The following is a 26479-nucleotide window of genomic DNA, read 5'->3' on the forward strand; positions in this document are numbered from 1 at the left end:
CCAGTTTTCCCAGCACCATTTATTAAATAGGGAATCCTTTCCCCATTGCTTGTTTTTCTCAGGTTTGTCAAAGATCAGATAGTTGTAGATATGTGGCATTATTTCTGAGGGCTCTGTTCTGTTCCATTGATCTATATCTCTGTTTTGGTACCAGTACCATGCTGTTTTGGTTACTGTAGCCTTGTAGTATAGTTTGAAGTTAGGTAGTGTAATGCCTCCAGCTTTGTTCTTTTGGCTTAGGATTGACTTGGCGATGTGGGCTCTTTTTTGGTTCCATATGAACTTTAAAGTAGTTTTTTCCAATTCTGTGAAGAAAGTCATTGGTAGCTTGATGGGGATGGCATTGAATCTGTAAATTACCTTGGGCAGTATGGCCATTTTCACGATATTGATTCTTCCTACCCATGAGCATGGAATGTTCTTCCATTTGTTTGTATCTTCTTTTATTTCCTTGAGTAGTGGTTTGTAGTTCTCCTTGAAGAGGTCCTTCACGTCCCTTGTAAGTTGGATTCCTAGGTATTTTATTCTCTTTGAAGCAATTGTGAATGGGAGTTCACTCATGATTTGGCTCTGTTTGTTTGTTGTTGGTGTATAAGAACGCTTTTGATTTTTGTACATTGATTTTGTGTCCTGAGACTTTGCTGAAGTTGCTTATCAGTTTAAGGAGATTTTGGGCTGAGACAATGGGGTTTTCTAGATATACAATCATGTCGTCTGCAAACAGGGACAATTTGACTTCCTCTTTTCCTAATTGAATACCCTTTATTTCCTTCTGCCTAATTGACCTGGCCAGAACTTCCAACATTATGTTGAATAGGAGTGGTGAGAGAGGGCATCCCTGTCTTGTGCCAGTTTTCAAAGGGAATGCTTCCAGTTTTTGCCCATTCAGTATGATATTGGCTGTGGGTTTGTCATAGATAGCTCTTATTATTTTGAGATACGTCCCATCAATACCTAATTTCTTGAGAGTTTTTAGCATGAAGGGTTGTTGAATTTTGTCAAAGGCCTTTTCTGCATCTATTGAGATAATCATGTGGTTTTTGTCTTTGGTTCTGTTTATATGCTGGATTACATTTATTGATTTGCATATATTGAACCAGCCTTGCATCCCAGGGATGAAGCCCACTTGATCATGGTGGATAAGCTTTTTGATGTGCTGCTGGATTTGGTTTGCCAGTATTTTATTGAGGATTTTTGCATCAATGTTCATCAAGGATATTGGTCTAAAATTCTCTTTTTTTGTTGTGTCTCTGCCAGGCTTTGGTATCAGGATGATGCTGGCCTCATAAAATGAGTTAGGGAGGATTCCCTCTTTTTCTATTGATTGTAATAGTTTCAGAAGGAATGGTACCAGTTGCTCCTTGTACCTCTGGTAGAATTCGGCTGTGAATCCATCTGGTCCTGGACTTTTTTTGATTGGTAAGCTATTGATTATTGCCACAATTTCAGATCCTGTTATTGGTCTATTCAGAGATTCAACTTCTTCCTGGTTTAGTCTTGGGAGAGTGTATGTGTCGAGGAATTTATCTATTTCTTCTAGATTTTCTAGTTTATTTGCATAGAGGTGTTTGTAGTATTCTCTGATGGTAGTTTGTATTTCTGTGGGATCGGTGGTGATATCCCCTTTATCATTTTTTATTGCATCTGTTTGAGTCTTCTCTCTTTTTTTCTTTATTAATCTTGCTAGCGGTCTATCAATTTTGTTGATCCTTTCAAAAAACCAGCTCCTGGATTCATTAATTTTTTGAAGGGTTTTTTGTGTCTATTTCCTTCAGTTCTGCTCTGATTTTAGTTATTTCTTGCCTTCTGCTAGCTTTTGAATGTGTTTGCTCTTGCTTTTCTAGTTCTTTTAATTGTGATGTTAGGATGTCAATTTTGGATCTTTCCTGCTTTCTCTTGTGGGCATTTAGTGCTATAAATTTCCCTCTACACACTGCTTTGAATGCATCCCAGAGATTCTGGTATGTTGTGTCTTGGTTCTCGTTGGTTTCAAAGAACTTCTTTATTTCTGCCTTCATTTCGTTATGTACCCAGTAGTCATTCAGGAGCAGGTTGTTCAGTTTCCATGTAGTTGAGCGGTTTTGAGTGAGATTCTTAATCCTGAGTTCTAGCTTGATTGCACTGTGATCTGAGAGATAGTTTGTTATAATTTCTGTTCTTTTACATTTACTGAGGAGAGCTTTACTTCCAACTATTTGGTCAATTTTGGAATAGGTGTGGTGTGGTGCTGAAAAAAATGTATATTCTGTTGATTTGGGGTGGAGAGTTCTGTAGATGTCTATTAGGTCCGCTTGGTACAGAGCTGAGTTCAATTCCTGGGTATCCTTGTTGACTTTCTGTCTCGTTGATCTGTCTAATGTTGACAGTGGGGTGTTAAAGTCTCCCATTGTTAATGTGTGGGAGTCTAAGTCTCTTTGTAGGTCACTCAGGACTTGCTTTATGAATCTGGGTGCTCCTGTATTGGGTGCATATATATATTTAGGATAGTTAGCTCTTCTTGTTGAATTGATCCCTTTACCATTATGTAATGGCCTTCTTTGTCTCTTTTGATCTTTGTTGGTTTAAAGTCTGTTTTATCAGAGACTAGGATTGCAACCCCTGCCTTTTTTTGTTTTCCGTTTGCTTGGTAGATCTTCCTCCATCCTTTTATTTTGAGCCTATGTGTGTCTCTGCACGTGAGATGGGTTTCCTGAATACAGCACACTCATGGGTCTTGACTCTTTATCCAGTTTGCCAGTCTGTGTCTTTTAATTGGAGCATTTAGTCCATTTACATTTAAAATTAATATTGTTATGTGTGAATTTGATCCTGTCATTATGATGTCAGCTGGTTATTTTGCTCGTTGGTTGATGCAGTCTCTTCCTAGTCTCGATGGTCTTTATATTTTGGCATGATTTTGCAGCAGCTGGTACCGGTTGTGCCTTTCCATGTTTAGCACTTCCTTCAGGAGCTCTTGTAGGGCAGGCTTGGTGGTGACAAAATCTCTCAGCATTTGCTTGTCTGTAAAGGATTTTATTTCTCCTTCACTTATGAAGCTTAGTTTGGCTGGATATGAAATTCTGGGTTGAAAATTCTTTTCTTTAAGAATGTTGAATATTGGCCCCCACTCTCTTCTGGCTTGTAGAGTTTCTGCTGAGAGATCTGCTGTTAGTCTGATGGGCTTCCCTTTGAGGGTAACCCGACCTTTCTCTCTGGCTGCCCTTAACATTTTTTCCTTCATTTCAACTTTGGTGAATCTCACAATTATGTGTCTTGGAGTTGCTCTTCTCGAGGAGTATCTTTGTGGCGTTCTCTGTATTTCCTGAATCTGAATGTTGGCCTGCCTTGCTAGATTGGGGAAGTTCTCCTGGATAATATCCTGCAGAGTGTTTTCCAACTTGGTTCCATTCTCCCCATCACTTTCAGGTACACCAATCAGACGTAGATTTGGTCTTTTCACATAGTCCCATATTTCTTGGAGGCTTTGCTCATTTCTTTTTATTCTTTTTTCTCTAAACTTCCCTTCTCGCTTCATTTCATTCATTTCATCTTCCATCGCTGAGATTCTTTCTTCCATTTGATCGCATCGGCTCCTGAGGCTTCTGCATTCTTCACGTAGTTCTCGAGCCTTGGTTTTCAGCTCCATCAGCTCCTTCAAGCACTTCTCTGTATTGGTTATTCTAGTTATACATTATTCTAAATTTTTTCAAAGTTTTCAATTTCTTTGCCTTTGGTTTGAATATCCTCCCATAGCTCGGAGTAATTGGATCATCTGAAGCCTTCTTCTCTCAGCTCGTCAAGGTCATTCTCCGTCCAGCTTTGATCCGTTGCTGGTGAGGAACTGCGTTCCTTTGGAGGAGGAGAGGCGTTCTGCTTTTTAGAGTTTCCAGTTTTTCTGCTCTGTTTTTTCCCCATCTTTGTGGTTTGATCTACTTTTGGTCTTTGATGATGCTGATGTACAGATGGGTTTTTAGTGTGGATGTCCTTTCTGTTTGTTAGTTTTCCTTCTAACAGACAGGACCCTCAGCTGCAGGTCTGTTGGAGTACCAGGCTGGCCGTGTGAGGTGTCAGTCTGCCCCTGCTGGGGGGTGCCTCCCAGTTAGGCTGCTCGGGGGTCAGGGGTCAGGGACCCACTTGAGGAAGGAGGCAGTCTGCCCGTTCTCAGATCTCCAGCTGCGTGCTGGGAGAACCACTGCTCTCTTCAAAGCTGTCAGACAGGGACATTTAAGTCTGCAGAGGTTACTACTGTCTTTTTGTTTGTCTGTGCCCTGCTCCCAGAGGTGGAGCCTACAGAGGCAGGCAGGCCTCCTTGAGCTGTGGTGGGCTCCACCCAGTTCGAGCTTTCCAGCTGCTTTGTTTACCTAAGCAAGCCTGGAGAATGGCGGGCGCCCCTCCCCCAGCCTCGCTGCTGCCTTGCGGTTTGATCTCAGACTGCTGTGCTAGCAATCAGCGAGACTCCGTGGGCGTAGGACCCTCTGAGCCAGGTGTGGGATACAATCTCCTGGTGCGCCGTTTTTTAAGCTGGTGGGAAAAGCGCAGTATTAGGGTGGGAGTGACCCCATTTTCCAGGTGCCGTCTGTCACCCCTTTCTTTGACTAGGAAAGGGAACTCCCTGACCCCTTGAGCTTCCTGAGTGAGGCAATGCCTCGCCCTTCTTCGGCTCGAGCACGGTGCGCGCACCCACTGACCTGCGCCCACTATCTGGCACTCCCTAGTGAGATGAACCTGGTACCTCAGATGGAAATGCAGAAATCACCCGTCTTCTGCGTTGCTCACGCTGGGAGCTGTAGACCGGAGCTGTTCCTATTTGGCCATCTTGGCTCCTCCCCAATTTATCTTTTTATTTTTCTTTTTCTCATTGTGCTTCTGGTGTCTTGTAAGAACTCTTTGCCTTATTCCAGGTCATGAAGATTTTCTATTATGTTTTCTTTTAAAAGTTTAATAGTTTATATTGTACATTTATAGACTTATGATCCACTTTGAGTTTACTTTTATAAAAGGTGTGAAGTTTAAGTTGAAGTTCATGTGTTTTGCATATGGATGACCAATTGCTCTAACACCAGTTATTGAAAAGACTGTCTTTTCTTCATTGTTCCTTTTGCACATTTGTGAAAAATCAGATTGCTATATTTGTGTTGGTCTGTTTCTGCACGCTATTCTGTTCCACTGAGCTGAGTGTTCTTTCGTAAATACTACTCTATCTTAATTATTGTAATCGTATAGTAATTTAGATTGTTTCTCAGCGTTTTTAATATACTGTTCCAATATCATCTGGCCTACATACTTCTGGATGATTTGTTAACCTTATTATTGTTCCTCTGTAGGTAATGTGTCATATTGTTCTGGCTGCACTTAAGATTTTCTCTTACCTTTGGCTGTCAGAGTTTGTATTCCTTTTGTTTGGTTTTCCTACTTAAATAGCTTATTGGATCTATATATTAATGTTTTCTACTAAATTTGGGATGCCTTGGGACAAAATATATTCATATATTTTTTCTACTCTTTCCACTTCTCTTCAGGGATTCCAATTACGTGTATGTTTGAACTCTTAAATTGTCACATTAATCCCTTTGGTTCTTTCATCTTTTTTGTTGTTGTTGTTCTCCTTTGTTTTTCAGATTTGGTAATATCTATTGGTTTGTCTATAAGTTCAACAATACTTTCTTCTACTCTCTCCAAATTGCTGTTGAACCCATCAAGCAAATTTTGTTTTACTTATTGTACTTTTCATTTCCAGAATTTATTTTGTCCACTTTTCTGTTGACATTCCCTCTGTTAATTTGTTGATAACAGATATTCTTTTAATTCATTGAACATATTTCCTTTTAATATCTTGAACATAATTCATAATAACTGCCTTGATGTTTTTCTCCTAAACTCGGCATCTAGGTCTACTTGGTGACAATTTCTAGTGACTACTTTTTACCTTGAGTGGGGGGGGTCACACCTTCTTTTTTCTTTGTTTATTGATTTTTGGATGAAAACTGGATATTATAGGTAATATTTTGTAACAACTCTGGATTCCTCTATGTTCTTCTGAGAAATATTGTGTTTTTGTGCTAGTGGGCAACTGACTTGCCTGAATTCCAACTTAATACTCTGTCTCCATTCTATGTTGGTATACAACTGCTGATATCTGTTCTTGGGTCTTCCTTTGCTGCTTTTTTTAGCTGGATTTTTGTAGGTCTCCCCTCTGCCTACCAAATTTGGTAGTCAGTCAAGAATTTGGGGAGAGATGGAGTTTATCGGTTGTCCAACCTGTTTTTATATGGCAGTTCTCTTTTTCTAAAGAGTTAAGTGAGGTATTGTGATTGAATGATTATATACATTTTTACTGCATATGGAAAAGATTATGGATTTAGAAGAACTGCAGTAAAGAAATTAACTGAATATTTTATTGCACAGGTGCAGCTGCTAGCAAGGAAAATTATCTTGTCATATTTAAATCTGCTAGTGAATTCAAAGAATGACCTGGCTGTGGCTTATATTCTCAATATTCCTGATAGAGGACTAGGAAGAGAAGCCTTCACTGATTTGAAACATGCTGCTCGAGAGAAACAAATGTCTATCTTTTTGGTATGGATGTGTGACATGTTCAAAATTAAGACTCCTTGCACAGTGAATCCATGTATCCTAATATGCTTGTAACTAGGATGAAACAACTTTTAAGTGGTTAATTTATGTTCTACCTCTGTATTTGAAAATCCATGGTATTTTAATTTTTTACCATATCCTTCAAGTTTGGTAAAGGAGAATTTCTCTAAAGCAGTGTTTCCTTACATATGTTCTATATAGTGCTAGCCCTGATAAATTCTCTGTGAATAAATGTTTCCAGTGTCAAAACGTTTCTGTTAAACGTTCTTTGAATAAATGTTTCCAAGGGCAAAATGTTTAGAAGCAGTATATACCCTTAGTGGTTATACATAATCCATGATTGTATATAAGAGCTCTGAGAAGTCCTGCCATAAAGAAATCTGCTTGCAGCAAATTAAGCTTGTTATTTAATCTGTTGTTTCCTAATTTATTTGACCATGGAACTTTCCCCTAAATTATTGACATTTCACAGGATTTGTCTTTCTTAGAATGTACTTTGGAACATTTCATCTTTGATTGAAACACTTACGTACAGCTATCACATATGTATTTTTATCATTGTAAGGACAAGCCTTTTGAACTATACATGATCCCAGGATGGGAAAGCTGGATGGAACTTAGTGATTATCTAGTCTGTATTTTTATTTTACAAATAGAGAGGCTGAGGTTTGGAAGTGTTAAATTGCCCAACCAATTCACCTATTTAACACAACAGATCAGCTGACGCTAAAAATTCCCTTGTTCCATGTAACAATTTCAATAGCTAGTAGTCAACTATATTATAATATATTCATAAATGAGTTCTTTAGAGTCAATAATACATTCTAATTAATATACTTTAGCTCTTAATTTGTCCCCTAACTCAGCTCCTCAGCCTCAATCTGCAGCTGGGTGTCATTGCCACCACACTTGCTAGCATGAATTCTGCATGGCATTTGTTTCTTTGGTTATTTGCTTCTGACTCAAAGTGTGTCACGAGCCATAAAATGTGCTCTACTTTTAACTGTATACCCAGAATTATATAGATTTTCTTAGTTTTATGAAGTAAATTACAGTTTAATAAATCACTGGACATAACTTATCCGTTTGTTTTAATTCATAGGTGGCCACGTCATTTATTAGAACAATAGAGCTTGGAGGGAAAGGATATGCACCACCACCATCAGATCCTTTAAGGACACATGTAAAGGGATTGTCTAATTTTATTAATTTCATTGACAAATTAGATGAGATTCTTGGAGAAATACCAAACCCAAGGTAATGACTTTTCATATATTACAAATATGTTTTTAATCTATCTTTAAAACTTTACAGAATCGGGTAGAAATAAGAGATATTGAAATGATCAAGCATCAGACCAAATGGTGAGGCGAAGAAACAAAATCTAGATGAATAAATTATAATCACATGACTTTACTTCCTAAATTTCTGCCTGTGATTCTGAGTTTTGGCCAAAGTCAAAAGTCACGTCCATACTAAATTTGATTAGAGAAGAGAGTTACCATTTATATCTGGATGAAATAGATTTTTGAGGACTGGCAATGAGCAGACAGATGATTTCTGTATATTTTTTATTTAGCAATAAAGGAAACTGATATCAAGAATGAGAAAATTGACAAAGATATGAAATCCCTATTCTATTTTCTGTTGTTTTTCTTATGTGCAAATCTTTGGTTCATCTGGGATTTGTTTTTATATGATATTGGAGGTAAGAGATTTTTAACAATCTGATAGACCCCCATTTATAATATTGGTATATTGAGTGGTAAGTAAGTTTTGGGGGCAGAAGTGGATTGTATATGCTAGCAATCATGGTGGATCATTGTCAGTTTGGTATGCTATAACATAAATAAACATAATAAAAATAGCTGATATTTATTGAACGCTTGTTATATGTCAGACATTGTGCTAAGTTCTTTACTCAGATTATCATTTGATCATTACAACAACCTGACTTGACAGATACTATTACTATCCCTAATTTAGAGGTGAAGAAACTAAAACACAGGGATCAAGTAACTTGCCCTAGGTTATATTAAGTAGCAGAGTAGGGATCTGAACACAGTTAGTTCTGTGCATCCATTCTCTTAATGACTATATCTTGTTCCATGAAACTTCATTCCATTCTAAGATTCTAAGAAGGATTTTTTTTCAGGATTTTATTCTGAATTGCAGTCTGTCTTCTTATATGGATAGCCATTACAAAGAAGTAAATTTGGAAGAGGGTTTTGAAAATAACTTAGAAACAAAATAAGTGACATCTTCTGAACTTCCAGATAATATATTGAGGAGCCATTTCTATTGAAATATCAGATATTTAATTTTTAAAAAATTTTTTGTAAGGCAATATAGACATATTTTGTTAAAGTCAAGTGGTACTACAGTCATCTGTCAGTTTTTTGCCCTTGAAAATATTCCTTCTGGAAAGTCCCCTGTCATCTTTATTCAATCTTTGCTTTTGCTTGTTAGGCCTGTGTCAGAGTGGCAACCATGAACCTTCATCCTCACCTTGTGAAACAGTCTCTGCCTGTTTCCTGGCTCTTATGACTTTATTTTAATTGGTAAACCCCTTATTTTGCTCGAGTAGCTTTCTCAGAAAAAGTAAATGGTAAGCAAATATTTTTATGTTAGTCTCATATTTGATTGCATATGATTTTATGTCATGTTTCATTTATTTCTCTAAGATTATTTATTATATTTAACGTAAAAATATTGTTATCTGCTTCCTGAATGGTCTTTGTTTTATCTAGATTGGATGCTTTTCTGTTTTTTACTTTCTTTTTTTTGCCCTCTTTCATGGTAGCGGTGTTCCCACAATGTGTGGTGATTCTGAACTATCCTTTCATATTTAAGAGTGAGGCCCTATAGAACTGATTAGTAGCTCTGTATAGTGGGCTTATTTATAGCATGATGCCCAGTTGGCTCTTTGTTGGAGACTTACTCTCCAAATGTCAGTAACTTTAGATCTTTTCTTTGGGACTTTCCCAAAAATTTCCACAGAGGAATCTTTTAATCTCTGAAAGCTGTAAATCTGGCTAGCAATATTCTGGGATTTGAGATAGGTCCAGCTTGATGCTGAGTCTCACAGTTCCATATGTAGACTTACTCAATTCCTTTGTTTTTAGTCCTGCTGCCCCTGGGTCTGGAGCCTCTCATAGTTTCTTTAGAACAGTTCTGCTTCCCATGCTGAGGTAGGAGAGAAGCACTAGCCTGACTGCTCAGAATAGAGGGAGAATGGGGGTATAAGTGTTCCTTATGGAGACCGTCAACTAGCTTTTCTGTTTTCAACCCCACCTTTACATAGCCATCAGTATTGCCTTCAATTTCTGATTAATTTCTGAGTTTGCTTCTTACCGATGTTCCTCTTAGCAGTTACTTAGGTTTTAGCTTTTGTATTCTGGGTAGTTAGTTATGACTCAACCATCTGTTTTCATTTTTTTGTACTTTCATGAAATGCCTCTACTCTCATCAGCTGTTGTTTCCTCTCTCATTCTCTTTTTCTTCATAGATGGAAACTTTTTTGTTTTTTGCTTTTTTGTCATTTTAGTGAAGTTTTGGAAAAGAGCAGAGATAAATGTGTATGTTCAATCCAATATGGTTTGTTATAATTACATTCCTTTTGGAGGAATTTCTGGTTGTGGTCAACAGGGTAGAAGTACATTTGTTTTAGAGGCATCTAGGGTGAGGGAATAGACTTCTTCAACTTAGCAGCCATTTATTTTGGATATTCCATGTGGTTATAATAAGCAAGTATCTTCTAGAGAAGGTCTTGAGGAAGTGAGTATCTAAATAGTGAATGTCTTCAATTGGGTGTCTGAATAGTCCACTTGAGCAATTTTTGTTATCTTTTTTGTGGTGATTTTTTTTAAATTTTTGTTCTGCAGTAGGTATAGTTTTGTTTTATAAATAAGATAAAATTATTAAAAACTAAAAACATATACCCTATGCATATCATAATAGATATTAATAGAAGGTGTACAGAGGAAAGGGCAATTGACTTGGTTTGTGGGAGCCAGGGATAAGGGTGTCAAGAATGCTTATCTGGATGGGTGTTACAGTTAAGCCTAATTTTGAAGGATGAACTTGAAGGAGTTAACTAGACATGGTGGGTGGGAAAGTGGATAACCCATTTGGACATTGCTTCACTGGTTATTCATTTTATCTTATAATTTCAACCTCTCCCGTTACTAGTACTTTAGCCACATTCTATAAGCTTGTAAGAAATAAACAACAAACTGTCTTCTCTGTTTCTTCCAGTTCCTTCTTCCATTTACAGCTCAAATTCTTAAAATACTTTCCTTTTTTCTGCTTCCCTCTTTGTAAGTATTTAATGTATACTTCTCAATAGACAGTAAACTCAATGAGAGTTTATTGGTTTTCTTCACCAATATTCCCTAGCCCTAGCACAATTTTTGCCAGAATAGACAGTCAATATTTATTTGATTGTCTGTACTTGACTGATTTATACTCCTTCACTTTTTCCCTCTACTGGAGCTATTCTGCCAGTGGTCACTTGTGATCTTCTAATTATCATAGTCTTTGGTCTCTTTTGAGTCTTCAAATTTAGTCATTTCCTATTGGAACTCTTTTTTCCTGTAACTTCAGATACGTCATTCTCTTATTTTCCACCTACCTCTTCTACTACATATATGCAAATTCTTCTAAATCTGTATTTCAGTGAAATTCGAACCTCTTTCCTGAGTTTCAGAAACATATCCTCAACTATCTTTAAGATGGTGCCTCATAGGCAACTCATATGTCCTAAACTAAATTTTTGTCTTTCTCTGCAAAACTGCTTCTCCTCCTGAAGCGATGAAGCCTGTCTCTCTCCAGCTCCCAAAGAAGAATCTGGGGCATATCCTAAATACATTCACTCGCTAATATCCGTCACTTTTTCTTACTTCACATTTTTTATGTTCTTTCTCCTCATCTCTTCCTATAGCTACTATTTTATTTCCAGTGTTTACTGTTTCAGACTTTCATCCTTTCTTGTCTGGACCTTTTCACGTGTCACTGAGTTGTCTATTCTGCCTCCAGTCTTAAGTTGCCCTATCCTGTCGTCCTCATTGCTGCCAGAGTGATTTTTCTGAAACAACAAATGTTACTCCCATAATTAAAACTTTTCAGTGATTCCATATTTGGTACAGGATAAAACTTCAGGAACCTCAATATGATACACAAAACTGTCTATGCTCTAATTCCTGCCCATCTCTCACTCTGGCCTCTTTATCCTCCTCATCTCTGTCAACCTTAAAACTTAGAAATAAAAATGTATTTAGCTCTTGTATCTGAGGAAAAGTTTATACTACTTATTTTTAAATAGAAAAATTACAGTAATGTTTGAGTCCAAGGAAGGGTGGAATAGACAGACTGGGAAGAAATAAAAAGAATTGATTCTTACACTCATCGTCCCACTGCCCATTTTTCATGAGGCCATCTTAGCTATAGGTGGCTGCATTTCTACACTTTGCCAGTAGGTGACACCATAAAATGCATAGTGTACTTTCACCTGAAAGATGTCTTAAATGAGATGTTTCAAGTTGTTATCAATTAATAGTTCCCTGTTGTTTAGAAGTTGAAAATTCTGTATTTCACATTTATCACACAACTTTTTAATGCACATTTACATTATACTGTCATGCGCCACTTCGCAAGAATATGCTCTCAGAAATGCATTGTTAGGCAATTTCATCATTGTACAAACATCGTAGACTGTACATACACAAACCTGGATGGTGTAGCCTGCCACACACATAGGCTATATGGCATAGCCTATTGCTGCTAGGCTATAAACCTGTATGGCCTGTTACTGTATCAAATACTTTAGGCAATTGTAACACAATGGTATTTGTGTGGCTAAGCATATCTAAACATTGAAAAGGTCCTGTTGAGAATGCAGTATAAAACATAAACATAGATAAACATAGATAAGCATAGGGTACTTGCCATGACTGGAGTTTGCAGCACTTGAAGTTGCTCTAGATGAGTGGTGAGTGAATATGAAGGCCTGGAACATTATTGTAAACTCTTGTAGACTTTATTCACATTATAAACCTAGGCCACACTAAATTTATAGAGCAAATTTTTTTCTTCAAGAATAAATTACACTTAGCTTGCTCTAACTTTATGAACTTTAAAATTTTTTGACTATGAATTTTTTAAAATTTTGAAACTTTTTGACTCTTGTAATAACACTTAGTTTAAAATACAAATACATTGTACAGCTGTACAAAATTTTTTTCTCTGTATCCTTATTCTATATGCTTTTCTCTATTTAATTTTTTTTTTTTTTTTTTTTTTTTGCTTTTTAAACTTTTTTGTTTAAAATTAAGACACAAACATACACATTAGCCTAGGTCTACACAGGGTCAGGATTATCAATATGACTGTCTTCCACCTCCACATCTTGTCCCACTGGAAAATCTTCAGGAGCAATAACACTCCTGGAGGTGTCATCTCCTACAGTCACAACACCTTCTTCAGGAATACCTCCTGAAAGACCTGCCTGAGGCTATTTCACAGTTAGTGTTTTTTTTTTTTTTTTTTAATAAGTAGAAGGAGTACACTCTAATGATAAAAGGTACAGCAAATACATAAACCAGTAAGAACCATTTATTATAATGACCAAGTATTATGTATTAAACATAATTATATGCACTATACTATTATATGACTGGCAGCACAGTAGGTTTGTTTACACAAGCATCACCACAAACATGTGAGTGATGTGTTGAGCTATGATGCTATGATGTTACATCACTAGGCAATAGGAATTTTTCAGCTCCATTATAATATTATGGGACTACCATCGTATATGTGGTCTGTTGCTGACTGTAATGTTGTTATATAGCACATAACTATTTATATTGAGCTAAATATACATGTATGGAGTGTTAAATCTCACTGAAATTTTTCAGTCTAATCTCCTAACGTTAAAATTTTTCTCGTTTAAAAATATTTCAGGGCCGGGCTTGGTGGCTCACGCCTGTAATCCCAGCACTTTGGGAGGCCGAGGCAGGCGGATCACGAGGTCAGGAGATTGAGACCATCCTGGCTAACATGGTGAAACCCAGTCCCTACTAAAAATACAAAAAATTAGCTGGGCGTGGTGGTGGCGGGCGCCTGTAGTCCCAGCTACTCAGGAGGCTGAGGCAGGAGAATGGCGTGAACCCGGGAGGCGGAGCTTGCAGTGAGCCGAGATTGCGCCACTGCTCTCCAGCCTGGGCGACAGAATGAGATGCCATCTCAAAAAAAAAAAAAAAAAATTTTTTTCAGAAACATTTTTCATATATTTTATGTGGCACCTTTAATTACATTTAATTTTTAAAGGTAAAATTTACTTCAACAAATAGTTATCAAATTCTTGAGTATGGTATGGAAAAGCAGTCACTTTATTTAGGAAAGTGAAGATACTCAGTAATTACATTAAAGTATTACCAATCATTTGTCTGTATTATTGCTTAGTGTTCTCTTCCAGTTACTTTATTTTGGTACAAGCTTGGGGATTCAGTTGTGCTTTTCATCAGCAGCCTCGTGTTTCTCTTTCTGCCCCAGGGCACTGGTGTGATGCAGTTAGGAGTCAGGAGCTCAGTTTGCCTCTTTCTCATCTAAATTCTCCTATTAATGTTTATCCGGAATAGCCATAATATATCTTCTGGGAAGCACTCCTGAATATCTCCTCCTTCTCTCTACTTCCCCACTCAAACTTGTCTATACTGTCAGTAGTTCATTGTATCATTATCACTTGTGATCTCTTAAAGAGAAAGATTTTATTCATTTTTGTATTGCCAGTGAACAGCGTAAATATCCTGATGTCATTTGAGTTAAAACTTCTGGAGTTTCTAGGCTCTAGAAGCAAGAATTTGAATTAAACCACTGTGTTGCTGAGCAGATATTAGAAGCTAACCTAATGGTGGCTCTAGAAGTGAGTATATAGTAATGGAGTAGTCAGAGCACTACTGTTTGGGGTATTTTGCCATGGCTTCAAAATGTTGACCTTGGCAGGTCTCTGAAATACAAGTCTTATTTTTTCCTAAATACAATTCAGCCAGTGAATTACATCATCTTTAAAATTTAGCATTTTTGTCATGTAGAAGGCATGAGAAAATGAGGTCAAAGGTGACTTTCCTAATATCATTTGAAGCATTTTTTTTTGTTGTTCTTATAATTGGCACTAAGACACTCCCAGATTTTATTAGCCATTTGAATCTTTTCCAAAACTCTTTTCTATTAGAGATTAATTCCCAGGAAAAGCATATAATGTTAATTATGTTTTCATTTTGGCTACATTTCATCCAGTTCACAGCTGAAAAAGAAAGTCCACATATATGTGAAAGAATTCCTAGGGTCTACTCAGACTTCTGATTACAGAAGTATGGCAGACTAGGCCCCCAGATTCTTCCATTGAAAATAATTAATAATGTTGGATAGTGTATTTCAAAAATGCTTCTTAAATGCATTGGTAAGTAGGCGAATGTAATGAAAATACAGGTCAAAAATAGGTGAAGGAGGAAAGCCAGAGAGGCAAGTGAAGAAGGGAAGCCAGCTTTTAGCCCAGGAACTGGCCAGCATGGGGAGATAAATAGGAAACACATACCCATTCTACAGGGCTAAGCCCTCGGTGTAAAAATAAACTAAGGGCTTTAATTTGACAAAAGTGTTTCTATAAAAACCTAGTTAATGGTAAAACGTTTTAGCGTTCTGCTTAAGAATAAGACAAGAGTTCCTGCTGTCATCAGTTCTTTTCAACATAGCATGAGATGTCCAATTCAGTGTAGTAAGACAAAAAGAAATAGGAGATATAATAATTGAAAAAATAAAATTCTATTTGAAGATAATATGACTAATTATATAGAAAACTCCAAGAATGTAAAGGCAAATTATTACAATTGGCAGTACAGTTTAAGAGTGTTGCTGGACACAAGGCCAATAAACAAAATGCAATTGGATTTCTGTATCATTACTAGATAGCAGGATTTTTTTTAAAAAAAAGCTTCAAAAATATGAAATACATAGAATAAATCTAGTAAAAACCATGCTAGCTTATTTTCCCTTGAAAGGTTCAGACTGAATGTGAAAGTCCCTGCTTGTCCTCTTCCACCTTGCTGCTAGTCCTGAGCTTTGTATCCTGATCATAGTGTTACTAGAGATGTTTGTCCTCAGGATGATATCCTGCTTGCTTACTGTGCACAGCTTTCGACTTAACATGCCAGCTCTGGTTGGTTCCTTTTTGAGGGAGAGATTGGGTGTTACTGGGAGATTTTTGTCTCTTCAGTGATATGTTCTTCAGGGTATCTAGTATGCCATTGTGTAAGTAGACACCACCTAAGTTCTTTTGTATTGCAAATAATAATAATATGAATAGTAAAATATGTATCATTTGTCTTACTGTTAAAAAATTTAGATTGTTGCATGTGATAGTATTCATTTATTCAACAAACATACGTCAATCATCTCTTCTGTATGCCAAATGTAAACTGACAGTATGAAGATCAGTAAAATATGATTGCTTTCTCAAGGAGCTGATTTTTTCATGACTTTTTTCTCACCCTCGCCTAATCATAAGAATCACCTGTGGTACTTTTAACACAATGCAAACATTTAGTGCTCTTCTCTGGAGATTGTAATTCCATAGGATGGGATCTGGAGTTGATGTTTTAAACAAATGCTGGATATGAGTCTGATGATTAGGAAAATACATTGTCATCATACACTAAGTCTCTCTGCAGTTTTCTTCTAACTTTCCTCTTCTATCTGGACCAGCTATTTAAATGTGGACATTCATCTCTTTCTAGCTTGTTAGGGAACCTGGCATTTCTGTAAAACATACAACCTGGCAATAAGGTGAGAGTGAAAACTTCATTTCATAATTTCCTTTATGCCACTACAAAAGAGAAATTTAATAGCATACCCAAGGTTGAAAGTGGCAGAGCTGTGATATGTGCTCAGGCAGCCTGACTTCATGGTCTGTAGTCAGACCACACCAGTTTCTCATTTGGCACTGTGCTGCCTTTCCAGTGATACCTCTAGGGATGGGATCTCCTGGCTTTAAAAGAGAATCCTCTTCTATTGGACACACCTCATTTCTTCCTTAAAACGGACCAAAATCCTTCCTCTTATATGTTTCTCACATTTGTCCTTTAGAGCAGAAGCTGCAACCCAAACTCTTAGATTTAGGTGTGGTATAAAGAAATATCAATTTTGGGTTTTTAAAAACACTTGTCTGTTGGCCATAGTTGGTCCAGTTTCTTGTTTGCTTTAGGTCAGTACTAACTTGCTTAGTTTCCTCTTCCACATAATAAAAGCTTTCACTTATTAGAATGCAATATCATGTTTTTCACGTCAGTTTCCTTCCTCCCTGTCTCTTCCCTCACACAGAACACCATGTGTTCTTGGACAAACCATTTAACCTTTGTGGGACTCAATTTTCTCATTTGTGATTTAGGGATAATAATATCAACTTACTGAATTGGTTTTAAGATTAAATGAATGTAAGAGTCTAGATATGCAATGAGAGGTAACTGTTTTTGTTATTTTAGTTGTATCTAAAGGTATATATTTTAAATATATTGCATGTATACAACCACTTCTGAACCTGTTATATTTCACATATAACTAAATTATTTCCCATCAGCTTTCAAATCAAGGAAGAAGAAACTTATTGAAATTACTTGCTTTTAGACAAACTTTTAAATTTTGTTTCTAATGGTCCTCATCTTTTTCTTAAATGCTTTAACTGTTTGATACATAAGATCAAAGCTATATTCTTTGAAAAGTGTTAACTCTGAAAATTATATTTTCAAGTGTATAAGCATATTATAATTTGCAATACTGTTATAGAGGCAATCTTATTTCTATTTTCAGCATTGCAGGGGGTCAAATACTGTCGGTGATAAAGATGCAGCTGATTAAAGGCCAGAACAGCAGGGATCCTTTTTACAAAGCAATAGAGGAAGTTGCTCAGGATTTGGATTTGAGGATTAAAAATATTATCAATTCTCAAGAAGGTGTTGTAGCTGTTAGCACCACTGACATCAGTCCTGCTCGGGTAATGAGCTTTTTATTTTTCATTATCCTTTTATACAAATCATTATCTCTTCTATTTATTGTAGAAATGGTTTATTATTGCTACTTAAGTCAGAAGAGTGTGTTTCCTGTGTTCTAAAATGATATTGAAAATGTAAGTTTCTCAATGGGATTATGTAGGATTATATGTTCAACTTGGGTAAATTATCACATATTTGGGCCAAATTTATGAATTTGTTAAAGTAAGGCATAGGGTAATCTCTGGTATCCCTTTTAGTACTAAAACCTTATAATTCTTGATGGATATTAAGGTGTTTTATGCTATTTTTCCATAAATATTCTTTTTTTTTTTTTTTTTTTTTTGAGACGGAGTTTCACTCTTGTAGCCCAGGCTGTAGTGCAATGGCACGATCTCAGTTCACTGCAACCTCTGCCTCCTGGGTTCAAGCGATTCTCCTGCCTCAGCCACCCGAGTAGCTGGAATTACAGGCACCTGCCACCATGCCTGGCTAATTTTTTGTATTTTTAGTAGAGATGGAGTTTCACTATGTTGGCCAGGCTAGTCTTAAACTCCTGACCTCGTGATCTGCCCGCCTCGGCCTCTCAAAGTGCTGGGATTACAGGCATGAGCCACCATGCCTGTCCTAAATATTCTCATAAACAATTACTTTCCCATTTACTCAGATATAAAATAAAAGCCTGTTTTTTCTGTTTCTGACTTTAATACTAAGCATTGTGTTAGGACAGCAACAGTCCTGTTAGAAATTGCTTCTATTCAGCAGTTTACTTTTCTTTTATAAATCTCTGTCTCTTATTTTCTACCTCCATTCTCAGCCTACTAAAACCTGTACCTGGCAATTTTTAAACTATATATTCCCAGAACATTTACTTATTCTTAATTTTTTTTTGCAGAGATAATTAAATAGAGTAGATTCTAACCCACAGAATTATAAGAGAAATTGACTACTGTGTTTTTAGAACAGAATTTTAGAGTAGTATAGTTCGTTTATTGCAGTTTATTCAATTTTTCTAACAGCCCCTTTTTATTAGGTGTGATTATGGTAGCCAGTGTATGAAGAAAGACTTTTGCTTAATTTTTATTATTTATCATTCATTCATTCATTCATTCATTTACTCACAGCCCTCTGGGACCACTTTTAGCTATTTTTCTATAACAATGCTTGTTTTTAGATTTACTTTGAAGGTGGGGAAGATTCAGGGTTGTTTCCCTGTATATTTCATGGGTGTTAACACTTCCTGGTGAATAGTTTGGCTCAAATGACAACCAGGTTATTACTGTAAGTATCAATCAGAATCTGTCAACTTCAAATAATTAAAAACATCAATTGCTTCCATTTCTTGGCAGAATTAATAAAGATACCAACAATCTGGTTCTTAATTTCATGTTTTCAACCAAATCAGAGATCTTTGAGAAATATAATCAAATGGCACTCATGAAATTACTATTAAGGAATATGGAATTCTCTGGTACTAATGAAAAATATGTGTGAAGCACCAGATTGTGATAGGCAATTTGTTGTAATTCCAGTAGAGCTATGTACATTATAGTTCACCTGGTAGTCTGAGTCTGCAAACAGAGAAAGAAGGCCAAGATGATATTGATGAAAGCTGAAGAAACTGGCACAGCTTATAACAGATGTCCCAGAAGATGTAGCTTTGATATCTAGGTATAGTGTCCAGCAACCCTCTGGGTTAGGCATTATCATTGCCTCTATTTTGTCAGGGAGTTTAAGAAGAGAGTTCAAGCATCTTCTCCAGAGTTATACAGGATATACAACTAAGCAGTTGGTATCAAATCCAGCCAGAAATGCCTACAGAGTTTGTGCTTACATGTATCTATACATACTATTTTATTATTATATATTTTATTTTATTCTATCTAGTCATGAAGTTTTTTTCAGCTTTCCCTTTTTAATCTGCTTTATCTCTATTACTACTATCTTAGTTCAGAACTCTCCATTTCTAAACTGTTCTATTATAGTCTTTAATTTGTGACCTGTCTCCAGATTTTATAACATTCGTATCTCACAATATATTTTATACATTGCCATCACTGATTCTTTAAAATCTAAACAGGATCATTTTACTTCTTTGCTTACTAAAGCAAGAGATTTTTCCTCTGTAACAGACTGGCTTGTAACTTCTTGGCATGATATACAAAGTTTCCCAGGCTCATCTCATATCACTTCCTCCCTTTTACCTTATTCTTCAGCCATGCCATGCTACCTGGTCCCTGAAAGCACCATGCTCTCTTCTTCCTCTGGGTGCCTCCTCCTCTGTGGAATCATCTTTGATGCCAGGGTACATTGGTCACTTCTTTTGTACTCCCACTGCACTGTGCATACACTTATTAGAAATAGCACTTAGCATTCTGTAATGCAATTGTCAGTTACTTATTTATCTTGTCAAGGAAACTATGGGTTCTTTGAAGGCAATGGTTGTCACCTTTGGAGCCTTAGCTTTAAATACAGTGCTTGGGACATAATATATACTTATCAATGATTATTGAATGAATGAACGTCAACTAGCTTTTCATTTTTGCATTTGATCTTTACAGTCTTCCATGGGGCCTGTATTCAGATAGCCAGAACCTCATCCTTCTTTGGCATAAGAGAGAAAAAATAAATAGAGATGTTGAGCCATGGGGCTGATGTCACATAGCTAGATAGTGGCTAAATTTTTCTGACTCGAAGCCTAATGTTATTTTGACCAGAACCTAATGTCTTCTTTTGATGATATTATTTTTGTGCTTTTGGAATTGATAAAGTTGATTATATAGCATGGCTTAAGGAAAAATGGTCACATGCCCTACAGCCACTTCTTATAGCTGATGTTTTATTACTTTAACAATAGATATAAGAGGCCAGTGCCACAGGGAATTTAAAAGTATGGCCATTCACCCAGCTGGGGTGATTATTACATTTACTTAAAATTATTTTTTGTCTCAGCCAAAATCTCATGCCATAAACCATGATACTGCATACTGTGGCAGAGATACTGTGAAAGCCTTATTAGTTCTTTTGGATGAAGAAGCAGCTAATGCTCCTACCAAAAACAAAGCAGAGCTTTTATATGATGAGGAAAACACAATCCATCATCATGGAACTTCTATTCTTACACTTTTTAGGTAAGTAATGTGGAAGTTATATGTGTTATAAATGTTAACTCTAGAGAATTATAAAAGAAATGTATGCTTATGGTAGGAAACTTAGAAACTACAGAAATTGTGAAGAAAGAAAATAAAAGTTAATTAAAGGGAGATTGAACATTTGAATTCAAAGAGGTTATATATAAAATAAGTAATATTTTATGAGAGTACAGCCTGAGAGATGTCTTTGGTTTCAATGTTGTTTTTAGTTCTTGTTGTTTTGCTTTGAAAATATTTCTTTCCTTTGCTGTGGGTCAAGAATTTTGCTAAATGTTTTCAGTTAAATTATTTCACCCTTCCCAACCACCATGTTCTTAAGTAAAGAATTAGAGACTTGAGAGATATTAAGTAATTTGCCCAAGTGAGGTATGTTAGCAATTAGCAAGGGTGTCTTTCCTAAAGCCTGAGGCCTATGCTCCCAAGACTATTATTCTGCCTAGAATAAGAGAGAGCACATACACCAAACTTACACTGGAATTGACAGCTCCTGGTTCTCCCTCAAATTATGAAGCAAAATATTTACCAAATTAATGCTGATATTATGTGTAAGACATTGATGCTGTCTTCGTCTACTCAGGCTGGCATAACAAAATACTATAGACTGGGTAGCTTAAACAACAGAAACCTATTTTCTCTTTGGGCTGGAAGCTGGAGATCAGGGTGCCAGCATGGTCAGGGCTGGTGAGGGCTTTCCCCTTGGGTTGCAGATAACTGACTTTTTGCTGTGTGCTCACATGTCCTTTCCTTGGTTAGAAACACATGGAGAGAGATCTCTTTGTCTTCTTATAAGGCCACCAGTCCTATTAGATTTGGATCCCACCCATGTGACCTCATTTAATCTTAATTACCTCCTAAAAGCCCTATCTCCAAATACAGTCACATTTGGGAGTTAAGGCATATATATATATGGGTGATGCAGTTTCATCTATAGTAGACGCTCTCCAGTTTTAATGATTAGGTCAGTCGTGAGTAGGTTGTTGATATTTTTAATTAATTGGACACTCACTTTGAGAAACATTAAAATTTTTAGAACAGCCATTTTAAATTGTATTTAGTACACTGTAGAGAATTTTCACAAAATTATCCTACTGCTTGATCTCTTCTGTTTTCTACTGGAGTTATTTTATTGAAATCTGGCTTCATGATTGCTTCATATACTCTCTCCTGTGCCTTGGTATCCTTTCTCTTCTCTTTAAACAGAAACTTTACAGTGGTCTGTCATTCAGTGTTGTCATCTGATTCCTTAAAATCTCATCTTCTTTACCAACTTCCATGACTATTCTTTTATATCTGGGCATGAAATAATTCTTCCACATTCTACCTCAGAATGCCCAAATATTTTATTAATGATAAATATTTTTATCAGTGATTTACTTATAGCTGCTGCTGGAATCCCAGAAAACAGTAAAAAGAAATAAATGAAGTTTTATTTTTTCTCTTTTCATCTTACTTCTGTTTAACAAGTTTGCTTTTAGGTAGAAATATAGATAATTTCAATTTTCTCTCAGACTTAATTCATTTTCTTAGAGAAAGTTATTTTCCTTTCATGAAATTTTTATTCTAACAAATTTAATCGCAGAGTCCCTTTAAAAAGGAATCTTTCTAGGCCAGGCATGGTGTCTTATGCTAATAATCCCGGAGCTTTAGGAGGCCAGGACAGGAGCGTTGCCTGAGACCAGGAGTTTGAGGCCAATCTGTGCAACATAGTAAGACTCTATCTCTGCAAAAATAAAAAAGAATTACCCAGTGTGGTGGTGCACGCTTGTAGTCCCAGCTACTTGGGAGCCTGAGGTGGTGCATGCCTGTAGTCCCAGCTACTTGGGAGCCCAGGATTGCTTGAGGCCTCAGTGAGCTATGATTGCACCACTGCACTCTCTCCTGGGCGACAGAGCAAGACCCTGTTCTCTTAAAAAAAAAAAAAAAGAAAAGAAAAGGTTTTTCTGTACTTAATCATGTCACTGAACACATTGCTATTGTTTACAGTTTGGATTCTGCATTCGCATTTCTAATTGTCATTGTGCAGACAAGCACTGGTCTGTGGTAAAGTAAATTTTCAGTGGTCTACACTGAAATGATAAAATTAAGGACAATGAGGTATATCAATTTAAGGTTGTCAACTATTCTTTCTTAGGGCAGGCAATCTTTTATTCTTGCTTAGTAGTCATTTGAGTCAAGGGGGTTCTAACTCTGGCTCTATTAAGCCAAAAGGGATTAATTTATTAAGGTATTCAAGTTGGTCTGAATCCAAAACTATAGGATGGGTCTTCTCCATTTTACCTTCTCTGACCCTCCTATTTCTATGTTTTTCTCTTTCGAATTCTCATACTATTTTGAATTTCAGTTATGTGGGTTCTTATGTTCTTTACTTAGACTTCAGGATGCCGGAATATAGGGTCAATAAATGAGTCAACTTTCTATTCTTCACAATATCTTGTATAGTGCCTTACAAATAGTAGAAGCTCATGAAACATTTAGTTACCGGATTAATTAACTAAGCAAACTATTAATATTTAGGATTCTCAGAATAGAAATAATGACACTTTTATAAAGTACAGTTATGCGTTGTTTAATGATGGAGATACATTATGATAAAGGCATCGTTAGGCAGTTTTGTCATGTGAACGTTATAGAGTGTACTTACACAAACCTAGATGGTATAGCCTATTACACACCTGGGCTACAAACCTATACAGTATGTTATTGTACTAAATAGTATAAAGAAATAGTAACATAAAGGTAAGTATTTATGTGATAGGAATTTTTCAGCTTCATTATAATCTTATGGCATCACTGTCAAATATGTGGTATGTTGTTGACCAAAATGTTGTTATGCAGCACATGACTGTATTATAAACAAGTAGATTTAGTTGTCCTTTATCCTATAACTGTGCTTTTGGGTAGGGGAGGGGCAGATACTAGTTTAAAGGCCATTTTGGTTTGTAAGTGTCTTCATCTCTTCAGGCTGTTAGAACAAAACACCCCAGACTAGATAATTTATAAATAACAGAAATTTGTTTCTCATAGTTCTGGAGTCTGGAAGTCTAAGATCAAGGCACCAGCAGATTTGGTGTCTGATGAGGGCCTCTTCCCCATAGGTTATATTTTCTTGCTGGGTTTTCACGTGGCTGGGAAGAATGAAGGGCAAAAATGCTCCCACAAACCCTTTCATAACGGCACTAATCCTGTCCATGAAGGCTGTCCATGAAGGCAGAGTCCTCATGATTTAATCACCCTGAGGCCCCACCTCTTAATACCACAGATGGTCCCCAACTTATGATGGTTTGACTTGTGATTTACCTTCACACGACTTTACAATTGTGTGAAAGCTGTACACGTTCAGTAGAAACTGTGCCTCGAATTTTGAATTTGGATCTTTTCCTGAGCTAGCAATATGTAGAACAGTATTCTCTCATGATTCTGGGAAGCAGCAGTGAACCACAGTATTCAGATAGCCACATGATCATGGCGGTAAACAACTGATACTCTACTGTGTTGCCTGATGATTTTGCCCAACAGATATTGGAATGTACTAATTCCAGCTAATTCCATGTTTAAGATAGGCTAGGCTAAACTAGGATGTTCGGTGGATTGGGTGTATTAAATGCATTTTTGACTTAATGGTATTTTTAATTTATGATGAGTTTATCTGGGAGGTAAACCCATCATAAGTTGAGGAAAAACTATATTGTATTGGGAATTAAGTTTCAACATGAATTTGGAGGGAAACAAACATTCCAACCATAGCAATAAATTTTTGCCTTTTTTTTTTTTTTGACATAGGTCTCCCACACAGGTGAATAATTCGATAAAACCCCTAAGAGAACGCATCTGTAAGTCAATGCAAGAAAAAAAAATTAAGGTACAATTTAATGCATGCCATGAAAATAGCAAACACTGTTTTATTTTTAGAAGAAATAAATACATAAAGCTGAGCTGGGTATTGTAAATATTGTAAACATTGTACATGACACAGTAGGAATTAAATGGAAAATGAGTTATGACAGTTGACCTACAGAGACTTTCCTTTTCTACAGTCTTGACTAATCTGTTTCTGGTTTGCTTAATCCACTGGACCTAAAAAAGGGAAAGGAATAAGCAGTTGCTATTGTAAGTGTTGAATAAATATCCATTGAATGAGTGATGTGGAAAATAAAAGAAGATAAGGCTTTCTCATTTACATTTCTATATCTTAAACTGAATCTCAAGATATGTGATTTTAAATTTGTTCCTGTCTGAAGATATAATGGCAGAATATAATTAATTGTAGATTGAGCTGAGAGCATTTTACATTGCTCTTGACTAGAACTGTTCCTGTTCTTTGTTCCTTTAGTTTGAACTAAGTTTTGCTGTCCTCATATGAAACATCTGTGCCTATAAGTAATCAATAATGTGTTTTCAAGCAATTTTTATTGACCTTATTTTTCAAAAAGAAATTTGGCTTTAACTCATTTATTTATCCTGCTTTTATTGGGTATCTACTATGATCCAGACACTGTTGTGTGGTTGGGAATTCATTAATTCATTAAATAAGATTTTTATATAAAATTTATAATCATCCTTAAATTGTCAAATATTCATCTTGATACAACAAAAAAGAGAAGAGTAATTTGTATGCCCTTTATTTTTTCATTTGGAAATTTAGTTCAAATTAGCAAAGCTTTTAGTTGATACCTGTTTCATCTATATACCCTATACCCATTTAGTTTATTAATACCTTTTCTTTCTATTGGTTATTAGTAGTTGTTAGCAATTAATGCTTGTGGAATACATCGAGTTTCATAAAATTTTTCTGTGAATAAAATTTGTCAATTCTTTGTCATATTAATATAAGTATTTGCAATTAAGGGATAAGATTTTAAAAATCTATCCATTGGACTTGGGTAGAAACAGAAGTGTAACATGTCAAAAAAATTTTTTTCTTGCTATGGATACTGACAAACTTTAATATTTTGATTTAAAAATAAGTCATATTTTGGGGGGCCCAATTTCTCTGTCTCCATTTCAAATAGAATACGAAAGTGGGTCAGGCATGGTGGCTCACTCCTGTAATCACAGCACTTTGGGAAGCCAAGGCAGGCAGATCACTTGAGGTCGGAAGTTCGAGACCAGCCTGGCCAACATGGTGAAACCCCATCTCCACTAAAAATACAGAAATTAGCCGGGCACCTGTAATCTCAGCTACTCGGGAGGCTGAGGCAGGAGAATCGCTTGAGCCTGGGAGGTGGAGATCACACCACTTCACTCCAGCCTGGGTGACAAAATGAGACTCTATCCGAAAAAAAAAAAAAAAAGAATGTAAGACATCACATAAGGAAAAATCACTGACAGTGAAGTAACGTTAAATATTACCGGGAAAGGGCTTAGAGTTTTCTTTTATTTTATTTGCTTTTATTATTTTAAACTTTGTTGTTTGTAACTTTTGTGGGTACATAGTAGGTGTATATGTTTATGGGATACATGAAATGTTTTGATATAAGCATGCATTGCATAATAATCACATCATGGAGAATGGGGTATCCATTCTCTCAAGCATTTTATCCTTGGTGTTATAAACAATCCAATTGGATTTTCTTAAAATTAAGTAAATCAAAATGAAAAAATCTATCTGAGAAATGAGATTGTTTTTAAAGAAAATGTGAAGGCTCAACTAATTACTATGAAACGTATAGACAAATTTAGAAAGTTTTGGGAAATAGAACAGAGATCATCTAA

The 26479-nt window shown here is 36.2% G+C and overlaps 1 protein-coding gene across 9 annotated transcripts in view; it reads left to right on the forward strand.

Moving 5' to 3' along the window:
• PARPBP (PARP1 binding protein) overlaps positions 1 to 26479 on the forward strand; it is an 84178-nt gene that overhangs the window by 41741 nt on the left and 15958 nt on the right. For 4 of the 9 annotated variants that reach the window (XM_054445682.2, XM_054445673.2, XM_054445674.2 and 1 more), the window contains 5 exons: positions 6385 to 6555; positions 7676 to 7830; positions 17437 to 17620; positions 20568 to 20746; positions 24548 to 24626. In XM_054445682.2, the coding sequence (XP_054301657.1) occupies positions 6385 to 6555; positions 7676 to 7830; positions 17437 to 17620; positions 20568 to 20746; positions 24548 to 24626 (768 nt within the window). The remainder of the gene's footprint in view (positions 1 to 6384; positions 6556 to 7675; positions 7831 to 17436; positions 17621 to 20567; positions 20747 to 24547; positions 24627 to 26479) is intronic. The other 5 variants (XR_008493093.2, XM_054445675.2, XR_008493094.2 and 2 more) reach the window with 5 other exon arrangements.

This window comes from Pongo pygmaeus, chromosome 10 (genome assembly GCF_028885625.2).
Source record: "Pongo pygmaeus isolate AG05252 chromosome 10, NHGRI_mPonPyg2-v2.0_pri, whole genome shotgun sequence".
NCBI lineage: Eukaryota > Metazoa > Chordata > Mammalia > Primates > Hominidae > Pongo > Pongo pygmaeus.